Source organism: Atractosteus spatula, chromosome 22 (assembly GCF_055471065.1).
Source record: "Atractosteus spatula isolate fAtrSpa1 chromosome 22, fAtrSpa1.hap1, whole genome shotgun sequence".
NCBI lineage: Eukaryota > Metazoa > Chordata > Actinopteri > Semionotiformes > Lepisosteidae > Atractosteus > Atractosteus spatula.
Window position 1 is genome coordinate 11,199,445 of NC_142727.1, and position 21,576 is coordinate 11,221,020.

The 21,576-nt window shown below is 42.1% G+C and overlaps 1 protein-coding gene across 1 annotated transcript; it reads right to left on the reverse strand.

The window, feature by feature from the left end:
• Positions 1-221: 221 nt before the first annotated feature.
• Positions 222-15,654, reverse strand: LOC148816810 (A disintegrin and metalloproteinase with thrombospondin motifs 8). Its single transcript, XM_088939978.1, has 9 exons — positions 14,491-15,654; positions 9,081-9,320; positions 6,935-7,067; positions 5,859-6,026; positions 4,508-4,800; positions 3,228-3,414; positions 2,071-2,243; positions 1,361-1,536; positions 222-972 (listed from the first exon to the last, which is right to left on the reverse strand). Exons 1-9 carry the CDS (start codon positions 15,226-15,228, stop codon positions 240-242), a joined length of 2,841 nt encoding a protein of 946 aa, XP_088796104.1. The 5' UTR covers positions 15,229-15,654; the 3' UTR covers positions 222-239.
• Between the last annotated feature and the right edge of the window lie 5,922 nt (positions 15,655-21,576).

Sequence of the window (21,576 nt, forward strand, 5' to 3'; positions counted from 1 at the left end):
AAAAAAAACCAACAGAAACAAAAGCAACAAACAATGAAAACGAGAAAAAAAAAAAGTCAAGTTAGTCTTTCAAACAGGCCAAAACCAGACCCGCTCAGGTCAGTTAGTGCACTTTTTCAGTTTCCACCTAAGAAATTTCCCTGCTTTTTTCAGAAGCACGGTCAGGGGTCGTTAGTAGTTCTCTATTCTATCGCCTTCTTCTTTTCCTTTCACTTTCCTTCCTTCCTTTCGTCCCTGCCTCAGCACTCCTGGTAGAAGCATTCGCCCGACACTGGATTGGGCTGCTTCGCCGGGTCGCAGTTCTCGGGCTCCACGGTTTTCCCCGCGTAGTCAATGCAGAAAACGCTGCGCCGGCGCTCTCCCTGGCCACAAGTTCGCGAGCAGGAGGACCAGGGGCCCATCTGCCAGATGGGGCAGGGGATGTCGCCGCAGGGCCTGATGTCCGCCGGCTTGAGATCGCCGTCGCAAAGGCCTGAGAGCTGCCCGTGGCCGTCCCGGCAGTCCACGTTCCTCCTCGACCAGCCCGAGCCGCAGGTCTTCGAGCACTCCGACCACTCCCCCAGGCTCCACTGGGACATCCCGATGGGCTGGATGACGTGCGGGGAGGCCTTCTTCCCTTTCGCTTTGGTGAAGGAGACGTCCTTGGGGATGAAGAAGGTGTACTTGACCTTGGGAGGGGACACCTCCCCGGCGGTGGCCAGGAGCTGCACGGTGATGGGCTCTCGCAGCCTGTGGAAGCTCTGCAGGCGCTCCAGAGTGGTGGAGGAGCCGCTGTACCTGAGCACCGCCCCGCTGACCGGTATGTCCTGCTCCACCGTGGACACCGAGAAGTTGCCGTTCAGGATGTACTCCCCTTCCTCGGCTCTCACGGCCAGATAGTTCCCGTCGTGCTTGATCCCTCTGTGGCTCCGCTGTTTGACGTCGATATTGGTGGCCCCGGCCGGGATTGTCACGATGTCATTGTATCCATACCTGGAAGAAAGGACGGAAAGTGAACCCGGGTCGCAGCAAGCACGGCGATAATCCAAGTCCCTTCCGACAATTTGAGAGTGGGCAGAACTGGGTTCGGTTCGTCTGTGTGGAGTTGCTCTTCCCCGCGTTCGAGCAAGTTGCCTCTGGGCGCTCCGGTTGAGACGCGAGATGTGCTGGTAAACTGGTTCACTACGCTCATCGTGAGGCTTTTCCTCATGAATTCCTAACTTTCTCTGTGGATGTGTAGTTGGGATAAGGTTGCGGTGAAGAAATGCCTGGGTGCACAGTGTTGTCATCTGATGTAGTATGACTTTCATTGAGACGCTCTGTTGTACAGGTTGGACCATGAAAAGCAGTAATGCACTAAGGAAATCCGTTCCACACTTACACAGCCTTATTCAAGGAGCCAGTGATTTTCCTGCAGCTAGAGCCATTTCCTCCACATATCCCACACTTGTCCAGTTTCTTGTTAGATCCAATCACTTGATCACATCCTGCCTTGATGCACTGCCCTTGGACACAGATAGATGTGGTGTCGGGACCACAGGGCGTGCCATCAATCACCTGCAGAGCGAATAACTCCAGATCAGTGCCCGAATCACTCATGACAGAACCACAACAGCAGCAGCTGATTAACTGCTATACTGTATGTAGTAATATGACAGTCATTTCATATGAATATTATTCTATAACATACAAGTTAATATATGAGATATAAGAAGAAGTCACTCAATGTGGTGCACTGACTAAGCCGTTCCTGATCCTAAATGAAACTGACATACAATTGTTACAAACATATTTCCCTAGAGGCAATTAAGCAATTGGTTCATATTTTAAAAGGTACTCCAGTTATTTTTTTTATATATTTTTTTTCTCAAAAGCTTGAAAGGCTAGGCATAAATATCCATGCATGATATTAAATTTCTGCTATGAAACAATGGGTTTAAGACTGTTACTGATCTGCACTTCTAATTTCAAAATTTCTGCTAGTAGGCCTGACATCTGTGCAGCCTGTGATCGACAGTACATGTAAGTAAGTTGATCAGCACTCACTGATTTTATTATATTCTTTTTCGTGTTCATTTGAGAAGGCTGTACCTTGGCTTCAAACACTTTGAATTCACTGCTGCCTCTCGCTCTGCAAAACAGTTTGCACCTGTCCCTGGGCGACACCCCAGCATATTTTGGGATCCACTGTTTGACATTTCCATGAATGTCAACGTAATTGAAGCTGTTGTATTTCTCACACTGCTCCTCTCTGAAGCTCTTTCCTGAAACAACAGACAAGATAGCTTTCACAGGGCACTAAGGGAACACTTTTCTTATTTAATTCATCACTCGCTTACAGTATGTGGCCTATGCTTCTTCCAAAGTGGCCTGAATTTGTACCCCTAAGTAGGACATTTTTTGAAGAAATATTGTGCTTCTCTGACAGCCTTCTTTGGCAAAGACAGCTTTTTAGTTTTAACACAAAAGGATGTTGTGTTTGTGAGCATTGTGCTGAAGACTGACCTTCTAAATGTCATTCCCTTTGAAACATGCTCATATTGTAGTGGTATATCTCTTTTCACAATATCCTTTCTCTATTTTGAAACTGACCAGTACAGAATTCTCATAAAAAACGTAAGAACTTTCCAGTCCCGCATATCACAAACCCTGCCTCACTGAGTTAACAAATTTGGAAGAACACAAGGAGTGATTTCACAGACAACTGTTTGTATGTCCTGGCAGAATCTAATGAAGATACCTGTTTGGGCTGCTGGCCAGCAAGCAAGATAGATTATGTCTGACAGGTTACTCAAGAAACGTCATTCATGTCTTTAAAACTCAATTTACCCTCCTGGGAGGGTTTGGTCACTACATATATAGGTATATTCTGAAACAATATCACCCACTCTGTTAAAGCCTATATGAGAAAGCTAATGAGAAAACTACATCACACTTGAATTTGCCCAGACAAAAACCCTGTGTTGTGAACTGTCACACTTGGGATCTAGTTTTATTCTGCCTGGACACGTTAAAGCTCATTGCTTTATATTGCCATGTAACTGTTCATGATATGTAAAATGAGAACAAATTCACATTAACAGTGACAAACTGGGGCAATTTCAGTGAGGAGCCTTGCACCAGGGGACATAGCAATGCCCCACCTGGGACACGAACCCACAACCTTCCAGTTTTGTGTTCAGAGACCAAACCATACCGCTGCCCTTTGACGAAAACCCCGTACTGTTGCAGAGGTAGCTGCGGATTACCATTGTTGTCCTCGCAGGGCTGGATATGGCAGGACTGGTACTTGACTCTTTGTCCTTCGCAGTACTTTCCCCCATGTTGGGGCTCGGGGTCTGTACACTCTCTGTAAGAGAACTCCACTCCCCCTCCACAAGTCCTGGAGCACTGCCCCCACGGTCCCCACGCCCCCCAGTTTCCATCGACAGCAGCCTGCGGGACACAAGGAGGGACAATATCTGAATAAATGATTTCAGTACTTTCAGCAATCCCTAATTAAGAGGCGAGATTCGAACAGTGAGTTTTAATGGGGTAACGCAATTGGCTGAGGGGAACGCCAGCTCATCTGTACTGACAGGGCGAATCTGGCCCCAAATTTTAAATGAAGGAGGAAGCAGGGAACGGCTGCAAGGGTGAAGATGAGGTCAGGGCAGGGCTGCAAAGAAGACAAAAGGCAAGGGAATGAGCAAGAGGTGTTGGCATTTAGACACAGGCAGGTGGAATTGGGTGCGTTTTCATCTGCTGCTGATTTCTTGTTCAAAAGATCGGCGTGTGTCCTTTTCATCAGGGCCGCGGGAGACCACTCCGACAAGCAACGGGTGTAAGGTGGGGTACACCCTGGACAGGATGCCAGTGCATCATTCATCAAAGCACAGCGACACACCCAGCAATGCAGTGGTTAGGCGGCAATGCTAACCACTGTGCCAATGTGCCACCTTATATTATATTATATCATATTACATTAATGGGCTTGATCGAGTTATACTCCTGCGGCTTGCTCTAACTTGGGTGGGTTTGTTTTCGACTTGCTGCTGCTCGGGCTCTGTTGCATTCCTTGACTGTGTGTCACGTCTTGCAAAATCTGTTATATTTTACATCAGCTTCGCAGTTAGCACACGCTCTCGCCACGGTGCTGCAGGAGTTTAAACCGAGGGCGGAACTGTGACTTGAGGCTGCCCGTGTAGCCGAGATCATGCCTACTTCTTATTTAAGCTTGCGTGGGAGACTTTTCTTGATTGTTTCCAAGTAAAAGACAGCTGGGTATCTGGCAAATTCCCTCGGAATATCGTAATTATTTTAAGCTGCTAAGAGCTTGATGGAGACTCCAAGCGCATCGCTGTATTTTCTTTTGAGAAGTATCGCGGGTATAAAAATAATTGCGCTGCGGTGTGGCAGCTTACAGGACAACGCCGCTGTGAAATTTGTTCGGGCTCTTCTTTGTGTTTGAAAGCGTGGGCAAAACCCGAAGGCGAAGTAAAGCCAGGCTAAAGCTTCCAAACAGAAAGCCACAAATCAGCCGCCTCACCTTCGGCTTCAGGATCTCCTCCGTCTCCTGGCACTCGCCGTCCAGGCAGGACCTGTTTGCGCCGCAGGCCGTGCCGTCGGCCCAAGGGAGGCTCCCGTTTTTGGTCGTGCAGTGCGGCTGGCCCTCGACCCGGCACCAGAGCTGGCTACAGACGTCGGCCTCGGATGTGTTGGGACAGTGCACGAACTCCTCCCCGAAAATCTGCTGGCACTGCCGATCCAGGCCGTACGCCAAGCCCGGGAGGCCGGTGGGCAAGGGGATAGCTTTCTCGGGGGCGTCCAGCAGGCAGTCCCCTGAAATTGGAACGATCTTTTAGAGCTCCGCGGGCAAAATGCTGGGTAACATGAGGGAAGGACACACAGGACATGGTGGCAGAGGGTATCATAAATTCTGCCCGACATGTTAATAAGACCCTGTTTCACTATTTATCGTCTTCTGGAGGAACAGCATTAATGGTTGCCTATGCCTTTTCTGTTTTCTGTTTTAGAGGAGTAACTTAGCTATTGTTGCTCTCACAGTGTGAGGGGATACCTGGAATTCTCTAAAGTCAGCTCAAGGGAAGGACACACTGGAAGTGAAGACAGACTGATATATTGAGCAGCAGTGTGGGGGACAAAAAAAATCTTGGCTATCCAGCAATGTTGCTTTAGCTATTTTATTCTGTGTGTGTCCTTTTCAGACACATGATTACAAAGCAGTTTTAACCCTAGTGCATATGATGAGCCACTATATCTTTCTGCACCTGACCTACTCTGACAAAGTGAACGTTTCTCCCCTGGCTGGCTATGTGAAGCATTTGGGTGCCATTTGTGTGTGTCAGCTGCCTGAAGATTAAGCTTATTACTATTATTTTGGTTTTCTCCCTGTTAGTTAAATAGTGTAGTAGCTTGAACGCGAGAAACGATCATATACACAGCTACTGCTCCTGTCAATAACAGTGTTCCCAACAGAATCAAGAAATACTGGGGAGAAAATATTTCATTTTTAAATTAAAAAAAAAGACAAAAGCAGTAAACGTTGGTATAGGAGAGCAAGTCAAAGTTGGTATAAGAGAGAGAAATGTATAAACTTAGAAAACATAGCTCAAATACATTTATTTTACTTTGGAAACCTATAAAATAGCACAACCAGCTAACTCTCTTGCCCTGAAAAAATAACGCTTGAGAAGCAAATTTACATTAAGAGCGCATCTGTCGCATATTGATTGCATTTTTCAACAGCGCAACAAAGTGTCTCACTTTTAGGGCAAGAACTCTGTGCCACACAGCATAAACATACAGAAACATACAGTATTTGTTAGGAGAGTGCAGTGCGGGACAACTGTATTTGAGATGGGATTCTCTTTCCTCACCATGCCCATTGTCAAAGAACTCTGTGATGTAGAGTGCACTGCAGGGGGACCAAGGCAGGGTCTTATTCAGGTGGATAAACACAGGAGCCATGATGTGATGCTCCCCTAGGTCCCCAAAAAGCCTTTCACAGTTCCTGGAGTCATCATGTGGCATGCTGAGCACATGGCCTTGAACGAAAAAAAGACACAATAAAAGTATTGTTTGGATGGTCGGGGGGCAGATTTCCTTTTTAAGCGCTTTAACATGTTGGGATGTTTTACTGGGACAGGGCTTGATGTTAAATCTAAGAGACATGTGTGGCAACTTAAGTGTGCTTGTGTTTTCTTTCCCCAAGTGTGGTGGTTTGTCTTTCTTCCTTTGTCTGCTCAAAAGCCTTTTCTTTAGAGTTTCTCTTAGCTGAGGTTCTTGCAGTTTCGGTTAAATCTTTCTAATAAAAAGCGGTACACTGTTGGGAGAGGACATTTCTCTCCCACATTTTCTTACTTAAGCTTTCATGGAAAACGTTTTGTGTTTTTTTTATGCACTGAATGGTTAACGTCCTACTAAAGAAAGATGACTCTTTGGCAAAGTCATCAGAAAATGAATTGAATATACTCAATAGCAAAAGCCTGATGGAGACCCCGGAAACATCACTGCCTAATCTTTCATGCACCATCATGAGTTTTGACATTTCTGTGGCAGCTTTCATGATAATGCCGCTGTAAAATTTGTTAGGACTCGTACAGTGAGGCTTAAGGGCTCTTTTATGCAGTTGAATCATTGGCAAAATTGAAGGGAAAATAAGCAAAGATTACAAGCAATAAATCTTTACAGCTGCTGTTTAATTACATTCGTTCCCAAATAAAAAGAAATATCTCTGGGGCTAAAGGAAAGGAAAAGAGAAAAAAATGCAATTATATAAATTACTGTATATCCTAAAACACATTTTCTTTTCTCTGTTTATAAAAAAAACCCGTGAACCCTCTCTCGTTTTTTTCAAAGGAAATTGTATTCAAAGGAATGAGCATGTGTTGAGTGATGACATTATTATAGGGAGAGAAAATGGGCAGTCTATCAGCAAGTCTGGAAGCCCTACCTAGTTCATGGGCAGCAGTGAATGCGGCCTGGAGGCCATTGTCCTCAATGACTGAGCAGCTTCTAGTTGGATCACACATGGTTCCTACATCAGCTACTCCCAGGGTGTCACAGCTTTGGTGACCACAGATATCCTGCAAGACAGAAAGGGCCACATACTGTATGTTTGAAACCTGGAACAATGCAGTCCTGCTACAGGTAAGACACAAACATCTTCAGTGTTTTGGTACTGCAGTTTATTCTTCTACCGTGCTCTTGAGAGCAAACCATGTTTTGTATCTACATTTCTTTCACGTACCAAAGCAAACAAATATTCCTGGCAGAGATTTGTGATCTAGGATTAACACCGGGGAGTCTGTAGTACGTCTGAGCAAGTTTTACAAACATTTGGAAGCCACACAGGAAACGCCCTTCATATGATCCACTAAATACTGAAATTTATACCAAGTTAATGACATTCTTCTCAAGACTACATGCATGTACAGTAGCATTTACAAATACATATTCATAAATGACATAACCCAACAAGAAAATGTCATTTCTTTCAAAATACGGTATTATTAGAATTTCTACAAGTTTCTAATGCATTTCTTTTTGATTCGGTCCAATCTAACATTTTTCTTCTTAGAAATACAGTACATATGTACAAAATGTAGGAATATACATTTGTCGCATTTTGTTCTTGTACTTTATTTACTTTTAAAGATCCTGTCCCTTGTCTAACTTACAGTCACTAAATGACCTTTCACACCAGCTTTAATTTGCTCAAAATCATTAGCCACGTGGTATGATAATTGCTTTCATCCATATAATTTGTCCTTTAACTACTGCTTGATTTTGATTGGCACATTGTACTTGATTTTTGTTCATTGTCATCAGAACTTATTTTCTTGTTCTCTTCAGACTGTAACAATAGACATTTGCAAAAGAAAGACCCTATACACTCATATCCTGCTGACACAGCTACAGCGTGATGTGACAAGACAATGTCCCACCCCACTGCTTCCAGCCACTGCCTTGGAGGAGCCCCCCCAACTTTGAAGGTGACTGGCTCCCTCAGCTCCTCCGAACGTTTGCTCTTTATGCTGGTTTTCTTTGATCGAACCTGAAACCAGTGTCCACTGGGTACAACAATAACACCACCATATCACATTAACCTCACCTGAAGCAAAAGATTCTCAGATTATGCCTGTAGGATCAATTTGCAACTAACTTCCCAAAGCGCTAAGTGTGCCGAATGGCCTCCTCTCATTCGGAATCTTTATATTGTTCTTATGTTTTCAGGAAAAAAAGAAGAGATTTAAAGGCAGAGCGGTAGAGGAGTTTATTGGCATATGTACATGTACATCGTGCCGATCTCCCAGGATGTGCACAGTACAGCTGATGACACAGTACGACAGACGACACCACACAATGCAGACATTACATTACAAAACGGTACTTAATAAATAGTAACAACCAGAAAATTAAGTATGCTGTAGAAAACAATCAATATGTGGTAGTGGAAAAAAAAACATGGTAGGCAAAAGTGCGTAGCGCAGAGGCATTGCATAGTTAGCTGTTAAGGATGTACGCTGCTGTACGGTAGAAGCTGTTCTTAAGCCTAGTGGTCCTTCTTTCATAGTGTGGTACTACTTGGAAGAGCACAGTTGGGAGTATAGTTTGTGGCTGGGTTGGTTGGGATCCTGAATGATGGATTGGGCTTAATTGAGACGGCAGGTGGTGTTAATCTCACCGATAAACACAGCAGGACACTTCCCTCTGCCAAAGTGCCATTGACCATGCTTTGCTTATCAACGTCCAAAGTGTGTTTCAGCTTCTAGCCATTACTATAGATTCTCTGGGACACAGGTGCTGGTTTAGCATACTTGAGGTGTGACACCATTCCTACACTGGGTTCACGTTTTGCGGCCGCTGATGAGGTAGCTAGTTTGTGGCGTACCAAAAGGCTCTTTTGCTAAAACGGGCCGTGGACCACTTTAGAATAAATCCTGACTGAAACCGTCACGAAACCGTTGCACGACTCCAAGTGGCTTTTTTTAAGCTTTTGGGATATGGCTGAAAGGATCAGAGAGATGTCTGGTGGCCTCTGTGCTGTCACTGTGGGCCTAGGGCGGAGTTTTCACGCAGGCCGGCAAGACACTGACCTGTCTGGTGAAGAGGAGGGCTGTGTCGTAGTGCTCCGGGTGCCGTTGACTGGACGGGTTGAAATGTCGCTGCCAGGAGCAGAAATTGCGGAGAGTCAGGCCTCCATTGCTGGACACGGAGGGCCCTACCTCCTCATCCTCTACAATCAACACCTTGACCACCACCATGTTGACCGAATTCTTGATGCTGGGGTGTTTGTAAATCTGAGCTGCCACGGAGATCAGGGTCAGTATGTAGTGCTGTGGAGACATCAATCATGAGGTCTATTAATACAGAGCAGCAGACCTTTCTTTTTTCCACCAGCTGCCTGAAATTCCTTCAGCTGGCACCATAAGAATATGCAATACGTTATGGATTCACAGGTACTCATCACAGGCAAACCAAGACATGCTATGTGAATTGATGGTGTTCTGTAACATGTGAACATCTGAATCTCAGTATCAAAGGAAAGCAAATGTGTCATCACACTGAATAGCTATTTCTATTTTCTTGCTGGGTGATGCATAATAATAGAAAGAGATCAATCACCCATTCAACTATTCCATGCTGGTGTTCAAGGTTAGTGTTGTGACAAGACATGCTACGCTGTATTGGGCCTACAGGCATCACATGAAGTTCCTTTGCTGATATTCATCTGGTAAATAGAAGACAGAAAGGAAACATCTATATTGACCTAAAATTGTAAGCCAGGGAGATTCTGACATTTAAACACATTTGTTTTTTTTCCCAATTAAATCATAAAAAGAACCACAAAAAAAAACAGCTGGTCTGCTTCTTTATTTCCAGATGTAACGTACTTAATCTCCAGAAGGCCTGTAAAAGTGAATTTGTGCTCTTTTTTTGTGCTTTACAAAATCCAGAGGAAGCAATTAAAGACTACATGGAAAGTATGTTTGTACACGACTAATTACCCATGTAGTTTGTGACTACTGGGTAATGTTAGTTAACCATCAGAAAACAAAAATGTTAAATTGCTGTAATTACTGGTGTAATTATTGCTATGATCTAGGGCAAGTTAAATACTACAAAATAAGAAAACAGAGTATGGGGTAAAAAAAGAAACCGGGTTCTGGATAGCAAAAACTGGAAGTTTCTGAACTACTGTAATATTTTTTTACGTGGGTCCCTTAAAATATTTGATTCATTTTGCTGTGATTTATTTTAGTGCACACTAAACTCTAGAAATCTGGCAATCCGACAGAATCATATGATTTTTATCTTTTGGGCTTTTGGAGCAGTACAGTTCAGTCACATTCAGAGCTTGAAATCTTTGGACAAGAGCATTTGTGCTTTCGCCTTCATCCTATCTACGTTATTGTTCCATAGCTTTAAATTCCAAATACATTTGGTGATTTTGCTCTGTTACATCATGGCAAAAATATTTTCTCATTCGTTGACTTGATAGAAAATGGGCCAGAAAGTCGAAAGGAAAAATATCTGAGACATAAATGTCGCCCACTTGTCTCCTAAGGGCAACGCAAATACTGCCTCAGTCTTGGACAAATTCTTTGGAAAGTAAGACATCACAGATGGCTTTTAACAATCTGCAAAAATAGTTTCTTGGCAAAAGATATGAATGTTGCTTCTTGTAAATCAAAGCAGGGGGAAAGCAGGAAATACAAAGTCCAAATTAAGACAGCGATATTCAGGTTGAGGAAGAAAGAAGAGACACAAAATAACTTCTCGTCATTCCCTTTCAGACTCCTGAAGGACACAACAGCCCAAGCCTCTGCCCAAGAACTTGTGTCATTATTTTGTGTTAAACTGGTAAACTTTTTCCAACTCTAAAATGAAATGTCAAAAGCCAGTGGTCTCTTGTGAGAATATGATGTCTGTTTACAATCCATGGCAGAAAAATAAAAACAACTGTTCAAGGTTTTCTGCCATTAATCCAAGACTATCATGTATAAAGAGGCAGAAAATGTGCAGTAATAGGACATGCTGGGGCATGGAAATCAAAAGTGTATTTGGACACCTGAAGCAACAGAAGATAATGAGACCTACCATTGCTTTCTAAAGGGCAGAAAAAGATCAACTGCAGAAATGGTTTTTTTATCTACTCTTGGTGTTTACTATTTTCTTCAAATGTTTCTTCATTTTTTCTTGTTTGGGGATCGATTCTCAGCTCATGTAAATGATAGTCTTGTCTAACAGTTTAACTATAACCCACATGAGCCATTTTCTATAGCGCTGTGAACGGGGTGGTTGACAACCATCCTTTGAGATGCTGAAGCAGCAGCAATTCCTGTGACCCTTTGGAGAAACACCTTACACGTCAGGGGTTTGTAACACAGCTGTTCTTTGTCTCCTTGTAATGTAGTCAGTTTACAAACATGTGGACATTATTTATACGTACTGTTCAAATTTCAAAGCACAAGCATTCGAATGTGACAAAAAAACGTTTGAATTCATTCCAGAAGCTATTTAGTCTGTTTTTATCTACATACTGATACTGGGCAGGGTATTGTTAAACAAACAACTGATCTCATTTTAATAAAATATATTTCAACATTGTGTTAAGGTACGATAAGACATAATCTGAATACCACACAGAGATACTTTAATCTATCACTAAAACAATCCTCACTATTTCAAATTATGAGTATGTTTTTGCTTGATAAAAGTGTTGCAGCTGTAGTGAAAGTACCAGGATTACGTATCTAGCTTCTGAAGAACATCATGTTTCTCCATCAGCTTTGAAGTATTTGCTATAATATTGCACAGTAAGTCTAAAATAAAAAAAAAACATTACAACAAATGAGAACTCTGTCCCTCCCACAGTGGAAACGAAAAGCTCAGTTTTAACAAGCAAGTGTACTGAGGTTTTGATTTTATAATGGCCAAATTGTAGCTAATTTTCCATGTCATTATCAAACATGGCCAAAATTAGTTTTATCACATACAGTACAGCTGCACTTCGGTAAAGCAATGTGCTGTGTCTACATGGTCCAGTAGGGAGCTTAGAGAAGAGAAGTATTTGAGTAGAGTAAATAGAATGTATATCAGGCTGTTTCACTGTAACATTATCTCCAATCATGGCAGCTCACAAAGTAGGCTAAAAGGATGCACTTACAAGTCAAGGCATATTGCCAGCAAGATAGTACCTAAAGTTTACATTGATTTTGCCCCTGTGGATATGACAGCAAAAATATATTGACTGCAGTTTTTACAACTTACAGTAGTGGCAAAACCAGTCTTGCTTATGTGTTTTAGTGCTTTGTACACATTTTACACTACTTTTGGTTTTGAGAGTCACTTCTTTACTTTGTATGCTGAAAGCACATATAGGCTCTATCTGGTCTGGTCCAGTCTAACTTTTCTAAAGTTCCCCCTTAATTCAGTTTGGTGGGCCAATGTCTCACTTCCTGATTTGCTGTGTAAGTGCGATTGGATCATGTGGTGTCACCCAGTTGAGGGCAGTACTTCAGTATTACTAGGTCCCATCCTCTATGTAAAACTCTTCAGGATTCTTTGGGCTGAAAAGCACAATAGAAGTGCAATGAATTATGATGATTTTTTTACACCATTCCCTCTGTCGATTTCAATAACATGAGTTCCTACAAAGAGGTTCTGAGAAAAACCTGTGCTCTTTGCAGGGACTGGTTGAGGTTAGAGGATGGCCAGCCCTTTACAGAATTGCATTTCTTTCTCTCTCTCTTCATCTGTGCATTTCTCGGGACACCTTCCATAAATCTACCGTAGCTTTTTGTCATCCGCTCTTTGGTGCCACTACATGAGGATGCCATTACAAAACAGCTAAGAAAGCCAGGGCAGGCAAGAAGCTCATTAACTGATTCCCATGAAACCTTTTCCCAGTGCTCCTTCCTGCAGTTTCTGTACCAGGAATAGACTGTAGTCCCAAACACTAAACTGTACAATACTCTCGATCACGGCGCTCTGCTCTCGATCCACACAGTGCGTAACCACTCGCGTAACGCACAGAAGTCTCTCCGCTCTGCCCCAGCTCAGCTTAAGATTCAAGAACAAAGCTGTTTGCCCCCAGACCTGAGCGTCTAGATATAACTGTTATTTGAGGTTTCTTAGTTTGTCGACGGTGTGTTAAGTCGTGCAGCTAGAAGAGACGTGCTCGGCGTTCCTAAGTACATAGTAAATGTTAACCGGAGCCAGTCGGACAGTCCCGTTTGGAGTCCTGCACAACAGGCTGATGCGATCCCTACAGACGCCCACTTGCACACATAGTTCGCATGATGCGTTAAGCACTTCAAGGTCAAAGGAACAGCCTCCTCCTTAGGTGAAGGATAACATATGAGATCATTATTTTCGGAACGAATTACTAATATTCTGCCGTTGCGCGCGTCAAAAGCACCAAGGAGCTCGAAAACAGACAAATGTGGTGTCACGCAAAATCTGACCTCGAACGGTATTTGAACGCACACAAAATGTATGTTTAAAAAAGTGTCAAAATTCATCTTATTCTGTAATAATATTTCTAAACTACGTTACAGAAAATGAATGATGAATGCTGTCTTTACGATTTTAATTACAGCTCATAAAAAACAGTTCACCAATTTTAAAGCGTTTTATTCTAAATCATAATTGTCTAGGGTCAGGATATCATGTACATCGGTACGTACTGTATATACCCAGCATTATTACATACAGGTATACACATAAGTGGAACGAGATGTACTGTAAGATATACATGAAATAATAAAATGGATAATTAAATAAGCTGCCTGTTAAACTGTTAGGATTCAGTGAGGTGAAACGTTTCATTTTAACGACCCGTGACGAAGCAGTTTGGCATGGTTGCTTTGAAGCTGTCAGTTTCCAAATTAAACTGTTGAAAAACGCGTACCTTGGAACTTGTAAATGTTAACATGTTAAAAGTGCCAGACCCAGTATTATCCCTTCTATTTACACCTATTATGAGATGTACAAGAGCGACTTCGTATGTTTTACTTCTTAATCTCGGATGATTTCCTAAATGCTCTTCCAATGTATAATTCCACGTGTTGCAGTTACTAGATAATTAGAACACGCATCACCTAGTTTCTGTTCCATTAATAATACTCGGGCTGTTCATTTGTACTGGAACTTCTGAACTGGCATCTTGACGTGCGGTGTTAAAACGTAGAGCTGACATCTGGTCACTCATCTACCTTGCCTATAACCTAAAACCTAATCTGAAGACACAAACTTCCATAAAGCTCCTCGAGTGCTCAAGGTCATTAAAACGCCAGACGTTCACTAATAGTTTTATACGCGTAACCATCCTATCCAGTAGTGTGCAACTACTCAATACTCACCGTAAAGAAGAGGCAATTTTATTAAGGCCTTTTGTCGCACGTTCACATACAATTCCACATTAATATTCATTCAAAGAATATGAACCTTGCCTCCAATACACGTAAAGAAAGAGACGCGAAATGTGAATCTGTACAGTACCTTTATCTCTTCCCCATAAAACTGAGCCATTGAGGGATCTGCCACCAACAAAGTTTCAACATATCGGGCTGCAGAAACAAAGCGCTTCTTTCTCGCCATCCTCCTGGCCTCCGCCGGTGTCTTGAATAAAATGCTCCCCCCTGGGTTCTCCTGCTTTTCATCTTCCATTTGGTCGAATGTGACCTTTGACTCGCCTTTTGTGCTGGCCAGCACCCTTCTTTTGATCACATGTAACTGCGTGGTCGATTTCTCAGACGCTCCTTTGCCGGAGACTTTCGGCTCAATCAGATACTCGTCCCCTTCTGTTATAAATGATCCTCGGATGCCGTTGCACAGGCTGACGGCCACCACGGAGTCTTGGTTGAAGCCCACGGTCCCCGAGTAGAAACATCTTCTCAGATCTTCACCGTCTTCTGTTTCGTTTATATTTCTTAGTTTCTCAGCTTCAGCACTTGGAGCGTCAAGGTCAGAAAGCACAGGGAGATATTTGGCTTTGATGCGGAGAATCTTAATAGTCGGGGCTAAAAAGCTATCATCCGGGGTGAGATTCAGCACAAAGTCTTTGCCAAAAGCGACAAGTTTGTAACTTGGAAGATCTTCGCTCCTTTTCCAAAAGCGACCGCTGTTTCTTCCGCTTATCCTGACAGGTACAACCTCCTCCGATTCGAACAGTTCAGCAGAAAGTGCAGAATTCGTTACAGCAAATATTAACAAAGCTAAATGCCCCCACAAACGCATTTTATAAGATAGTAAAAAACACTACACGGGATAGTAAAAGTGAAACTACAGTTTTTTTTTTTTAGAAAAGCACTTTTTGTTAAATATATTTTGCGAGTTAATGAAGCAAGTAGCTTTCTTATTAAAACAAAGATTGATATAGCTTTTAGAATATGTCTGCATACAGACACTGTGAAAAGGTATATAGTACTGTTTAAGAATGCTCTTTTTCGTTAAGGAAGGTTGGTATCTTGGCACTAGACTGTTCTTCACTTCAACAGACAAACTAGAAATTTGAAATGCTAAGTTAATTGATCCAGCGAAAATACTAATCTATCAGTGCTGTAAAACCAGTCTTGGTCTCGAGTTTTCTAACATTATATTGCAGTTGCCTTAAACCTAATCCAATATAAGAGCTAAATCCTGCTCATTTCACTCCGCACCTCCAGAGAAGGCTGCTAGCGGCGGTGGTATTTATACTTTCTTGCCCTTCTTAGACTTAAGAGGTTTATTTTTGATTTCCCTTGCCGGCCCGCTCTCTCCTCCCCCTTTGCACTTCATGAAAAACTTTTGGATCAAACTGATCCAATGAGAACGGACAGACACACCCCCTTCTTTAATAGCTCGAATTTGACTTCCAGATGGCTATTATTAACTCAGTATACAGCTCTGCTGGTAGGGTGCTGCAGGCTATCCACGGCTAGTATACCCCCCCTGCACAAATTCCCACGGACACTCTGTAGTAATCACGAACGCTCAGAGTACAGTCAGGACCCACGCACCGCAGGACGTCCTGAAATAATTTCAATACGGAATGATATTGACTCATTATTAGTAGTAACAATTGTAGTAGTTTTAGATGCCTACATAAAAAGTGTAGATGCTCTATAAACGTTCAGGCAAGGACTATGGGCTGAGATACGGGCTGCTGCCTATGGAATTAAGTAAATATTTGGGAACCACATTTTATTTCTCTTTGAGCTGCAAATACGCCACCTCTTCCTGTTAAGCCACCGTAAAGCCATTTCAAAGGAAACGCTTTACCCCATTACCGTACGGTGCCTAGGTATGAATCACGCAATTAATTTGGGTATTCTCTCGAGTGGCACATTCTCCTCTTACGCGAAGGATAGTGATCGTACAACAAAAAAAAAAAACAGTAGTGTTTTCTGAAAGCTTTGCACATGAACTATAATTGAAAATAAAGAAGGAAGCGAAGCCAGCGCTGTTGCTCAATAATTCCACTCGGGTCTGCTTTCTGCGTTAAGGAAAGCTTTCGCAGGCTTTCAGCTGAAGCTCACGAAAGTGACACCGTAATTGCTCGCGAAACCGCAGCCCACTGGCATTCACAACAGGGGCGCAAATCTGAATTTATTGCCCTGCAAGGCAATAAAACCTCAGCGACAGCTGGACAGAGAAACTTGTTGAAGAAGAGATTTTTAAAAACATGATTTTGCGATGCCAAAAACACGAGGTTGCGATTCCCCCATATGTGTGGCAGTGTGCTTGGGATGCAATTCGCGTTTTATGAATGGAATTGGAATTAACGTCTGGTATTCTAATATAGAGAAAACAACTGCAATTGATATCAAATTAAATACATATCAAAAATGGGAATAAGGCGGGTTTGTTTGCACAGTACACATGTATTTAATTTGTATATAACCCATTAAAACCCATTACAGTGACGCTTTATGCGCAACAAGTGTCCGGCTAGAGTCTATCGCCAGAGCGCTCAGGGTTTCAATTCTGAGTCTCGCCATCCATCTTTTTCTCAACGCTGGAACACTCTGTCCTTTTCTTGCGTAAACCAGTAAATCAAAACCTAATTATGATTAGCATGTATTATAGAAAGAGCTGTAGGCTTTATTTGTACTGCTAGGACGTTGTCGGGACATGTTCAATGAGAAAATCGGTGCTAGTGCTGTTCAAGGTAACAGGCGCTCTTCTCTATCACCTTAATAAAAAAAAGGAAGCGAGAAGCGTCACCATCAGTCTCGAAAATGTATCAAGCTAGAACTAGAATTCTGGGGTCTTTACCAACAGACACTGTCGCTGCGCTGTAAAAGTGGAAGAATTTCGTCCGTCAGCTTGACGTTGTTGCTGCGCCTGATGCGCAAATCACAAAAGAAACTAATTGGATTTGAAAAGAAACGGGAAAAAAAAACTAAAGGGGCGAGGGTTTTCATTACAATCTGGGGAGAAAAAAGGATTTCAAAAATCATGGACCCGATGCTTATGCTTTATAAAATGCTGTACTAGTCGTTACAATGTGCGCCGTTTTGCTGCTGGCATTCAGTTTAAGTACATTAGAGGCACTCCAAATAATTCTGTAGGTTCTGTTAAACACAATACACATACGATATATTTCACATAATACAGTGAAAGAAAAAAAAATATTGAAAAGAAATTAAACCAAACTACAGCAGGCACACCCCCTTGGTCAAAATGTATTCTCTGAACTCGTAAGACAGTATTGTGCTTTAATGGTGTTCTTGTTATTCTTCTTAATAATATTTTGTGCTGTTATTTTACGCATTTTGACCAGCGGCTGTATTTAAATCCTCTTCCGTCCACAAGGTGTCGATGGTGTTCAGACATTTATAAATTCTGTAGTATAAGCCATCCAAGAACCATCCAGACAACTGTGAAGATGGACAATGCAGCTAGCAGCTATAAGAAGCAGACAATTACAACAACGCAACAATGACATTAAGTGATACTAAAGGCCCATTGCATATCGTTTGTAAAATATTGCTAGGCACAAAATAATAAACACAATAACAAGGTAATAAAAAAGCGATATATCTAACCAAGTTTTTGCAAGGTAAAATACCAATTTGTCGATGCAAGAAAACTGCGGTTGTATGTCATAATCAATTTATAAGGTTTCAAAAGACGGCATCAGAAGGATTAAAACGTATCTTTGTGGTGTAAAAGTAAGCTTTTATCCACAGATCAGTGGGAACTACATCTCTGGAGAATTTTTCGACAACTTGCTATTGCCGATGTTTCGCCACCAGGTGCCGATCTTGAACAGTGAGAAAGCACACGACAAAACAAAGCGTCTTGCGACGTTTTTGTAAAAGGAGGCGCAATTCTGTTTTTTCTTACACCAGAGGGAGACATTTCTTCAGATTTTAAAATTTTCGAAAAAAATTAAAATCAACTCGATGATGTAATAAAATACATTCAGCGGTGAAAAAAAATTGCAGCCTTATCACCAGCAGCTAATGCAAAATTATTTTATAGTCAGATGAACGGCAAAGTGGTTGTCAGGTAATTCAGATATTACACTTAAGTCATATGAAATATTTACCGCTCGTAAATGCTTTGCATCTTCAGTGCTACCATTTCTTTCCAGGCTTTTTCTATGCATATATATCATTAATGATCTTCTTGATGCTGATTCTGGTTCTGTGTCTTGACTTCAGTGCTGCTTTTGACACTGTTGACCATGATGTCTTACTTTCTCGTCTTAAGACTGTGTTTGGGGTTACTGACACTGCTCTCAAATGGTTCAAGTCCTACCTCACTGATTGCTGTCACTTTGTCTCTCTTGGTGGCTTTAGGTCTGAAATTGGAATTGGTAAATCTGGTGTTCCCCAGGGCTTGATACTGGGCCCCCTACTTTTCATTTACATGTTCCCACTTGATTAGCTATTATCTAGCTAGCAGCTGTATCACTCTGCAACTCACAACTGACAATCTGCTGATGCTAAGCAGGTATGAGCCTGGTCAGCACCTAGCTGGGAGACTTCCTGGGAAAAATTAAGGTTGCCCTCTGGAAGAGGTGTTAGTGGGGCCAGCAGGGGGCACTCACTTATTATTAATATCACATGGTCTTGATTATCGTTTCTATGCCGATGATTCTCAAATTTACGTACCAAACCTTACATTGATGTGGCAGTCTCTGCTCTCGCTAATTCCAGTACATCTCTGATGTAAAATAAGACATAAATGACTCAATATTTCCTTCATCTGAATCTGAATGTTTCTTGGCAGCTCCCGTCAGCTGTTTAAAACCAATGCAGTAACCCTATTTGAGGATGGTACTGTACTTGAGATTCAATCAATATTGAAGAACATGGGAGTGATATTTGAATGAGGCTTGACATTTGATCAATACGTGCAACATATTGTCAAAACATCATTCTTCCACATCAGAAATAGTGCCAGACTACCTCCTACTGTATGTTGTTGCTAACTGTAGCTGAAAATCTGGTCTACACTTTTGTTTTTTCTCTCGTATTGACTACTGTAATGCCCTACTCGCAGGGGTATCTAAATCCCCATTGAGCAAACTACAGTATGATCAGAATTCGGAAGCCAGAATCCTGACCAGGTCTAGTGCAAGTGAGCACATCACTCGTATCCTGGAGTCCTTGCAAAGCTTCCCGTCAGGTTTCGTGTCGACTTCAAAATCCTCATGCTAACCCATAAGGCTCTGCATGGCTTGGCACCTCAGTACCTGTCTGAGTTAATATCATCCTGCTCCCCACCTCACAACCTTCGCTCTTCTAATTCTGGTCTCCTGTCTGTCCACCAAGCCTGTCTGCACTCAATGGGTCTTCTCCTTCTACACCCCAGAGCTCTGGAACTCTCTCCCCAAGGATATCAGAGAGTCACCTTCCCTGAGCCCTTTCAAATATAGACTCAAATCCTTCTTGTTTAGAAGGGCTTTCATTTAACTGGTTTTGTGTTCCCCTTGGCTTTCCCACTGTATATCCCATTATATTGTACTATCACTTATCAATGTGCTTATTTTTCTTTTGTTGTTGTTCTGTGAAGTAATTATAAAAGGCACTATATAAAAATGTAATGTCATGTCATTTGCCAAACCACTTTATACCATACGTTGTCGTGGGAAGCCGGAGCCTACCCGCAACAAGCAACAAGCGCAAGGCAGGGTACACCCTGGACAGGACGCCAGTCCATCACAGGGCAAGTGCAAACACATCATACATGGGGAGAACTTGGAGGCCACGGTAAAGGCTGAGGGGGGGAATTCATCCCAGACACCAGGATAACTCCCTACTCTTATCAAGAAATGCCCGGGGATCTTTAATGACCACTGAGAGTCAGGGCATCAGTTTAACATCTCATCCGAAAGATGGTGCCCGCTAGAGTATAGTGTCCCCACCACTATACTGGGGCATTAGGACCCACACAGACCACAGGGTGGGCACCCACCATGGAGACCCAAGAGGTCTCCCATCCAGGTTCTGACCAGGCTCAACACTGCTGAGCTTCAGTGGGTAGCCAGTTGAGAGCTGTCGGGTGATATGACTGCTGGCTCACTGTATAATAATAAAGTTTATTATTATCTATCATATGGTCGGTTTTCATTTTATATTGATGTCACCATGTAGAGATAATGGGAGCAGACCTTATTTTTATTTTTTAATGAATAATGACTGTAAGACCCTGATAAATTTGTTGCCAATGTTTTTGATTACAGGAAGTAGGAATCACAATCCATAGCTGTTCCTACAGAGCAAATGAAGAAAAAACATTTTCCTTAAAATGTAACAACAGCAGCTGTATAAGCAATTAGAGAAAGTGAATATTTGGCTAGTCGTGTTTCACTTATACAATTAACAGCAAAATGTTTTTTTTTTCTTGAAATACAGTCAAAAAAGTTCTGTCTGGCGAATGCAGCTTGCTAGATTGGTTTCAGTGTCCCTTTAAGCATCAAGAACTTTTGTTGATTTCTCTGAACTAGAGAGGGCGCTTTCGTTTAGTCTCTAAATTTTCATTCATCAGAGTACTACAGTAAAACCTGAAGTGTAGATTCAACATGAAGCGTTTTTACCATCGTCCTTGATCTCACTATCATCAAAATTCGCTAAATACTTACAAGGCTACAATAATGAAAGGCAATCGTTCTTATTCAACACAACAGAGATCAAAGAACGCACAGATTTAAAAAACAACGAATTTGTGAAAGAAACGGGTGAAAGAGGAACAAGATGCTTTTCACAAAAAAACCTTAACCTACTGTATGAGGACTGAAAAAGTTTTAGTGCTGTGCGAGTTTAATAACTTGAAATGTTATCCTTAACGTTTACAGTTTGTAACATAAAAACAATATTCCACCCCCTGATTTTTACAGTGTTTGGTGAAGTGCGCTTGTAAGTGGTTACTATTTTCTATGGTTAAATTCGCAAATATTGAAAAGAATATGATGTCACAAGTTCTGGCATTATTAAAAGATGCGAATTCTTCATAAATTACTTCAATATTCTCAGTTGTCTCATCTGAAATTTGATGACAGTTAAACACTATTTGTGCGAAAAAAGATACCGAAAACAGCCTTAAAAGCAGTTGCATTGACGTATATTCAGTGACTAACGTGTTACAGAAGTC

Coding starts and splice junctions, on each gene's coding strand:
- LOC148816810 (XM_088939978.1), bottom strand. CDS start 15,228: ATGCGTTTGTGGGGGCATTTAGCTTTGTTAATATTTGCTGTAACGAAT. Junction 7,068..9,080: donor CCCTCCTCTTCACCAGACAG/GTCAGTGTCTTG, acceptor TCTGTCTTGCAG/GATATCTGTGGTCACCAAAG. Junction 3,415..4,507: donor AGGAGATCCTGAAGCCGAAG/GTGAGGCGGCTG, acceptor TGTGTCCCGCAG/GCTGCTGTCGATGGAAACTG.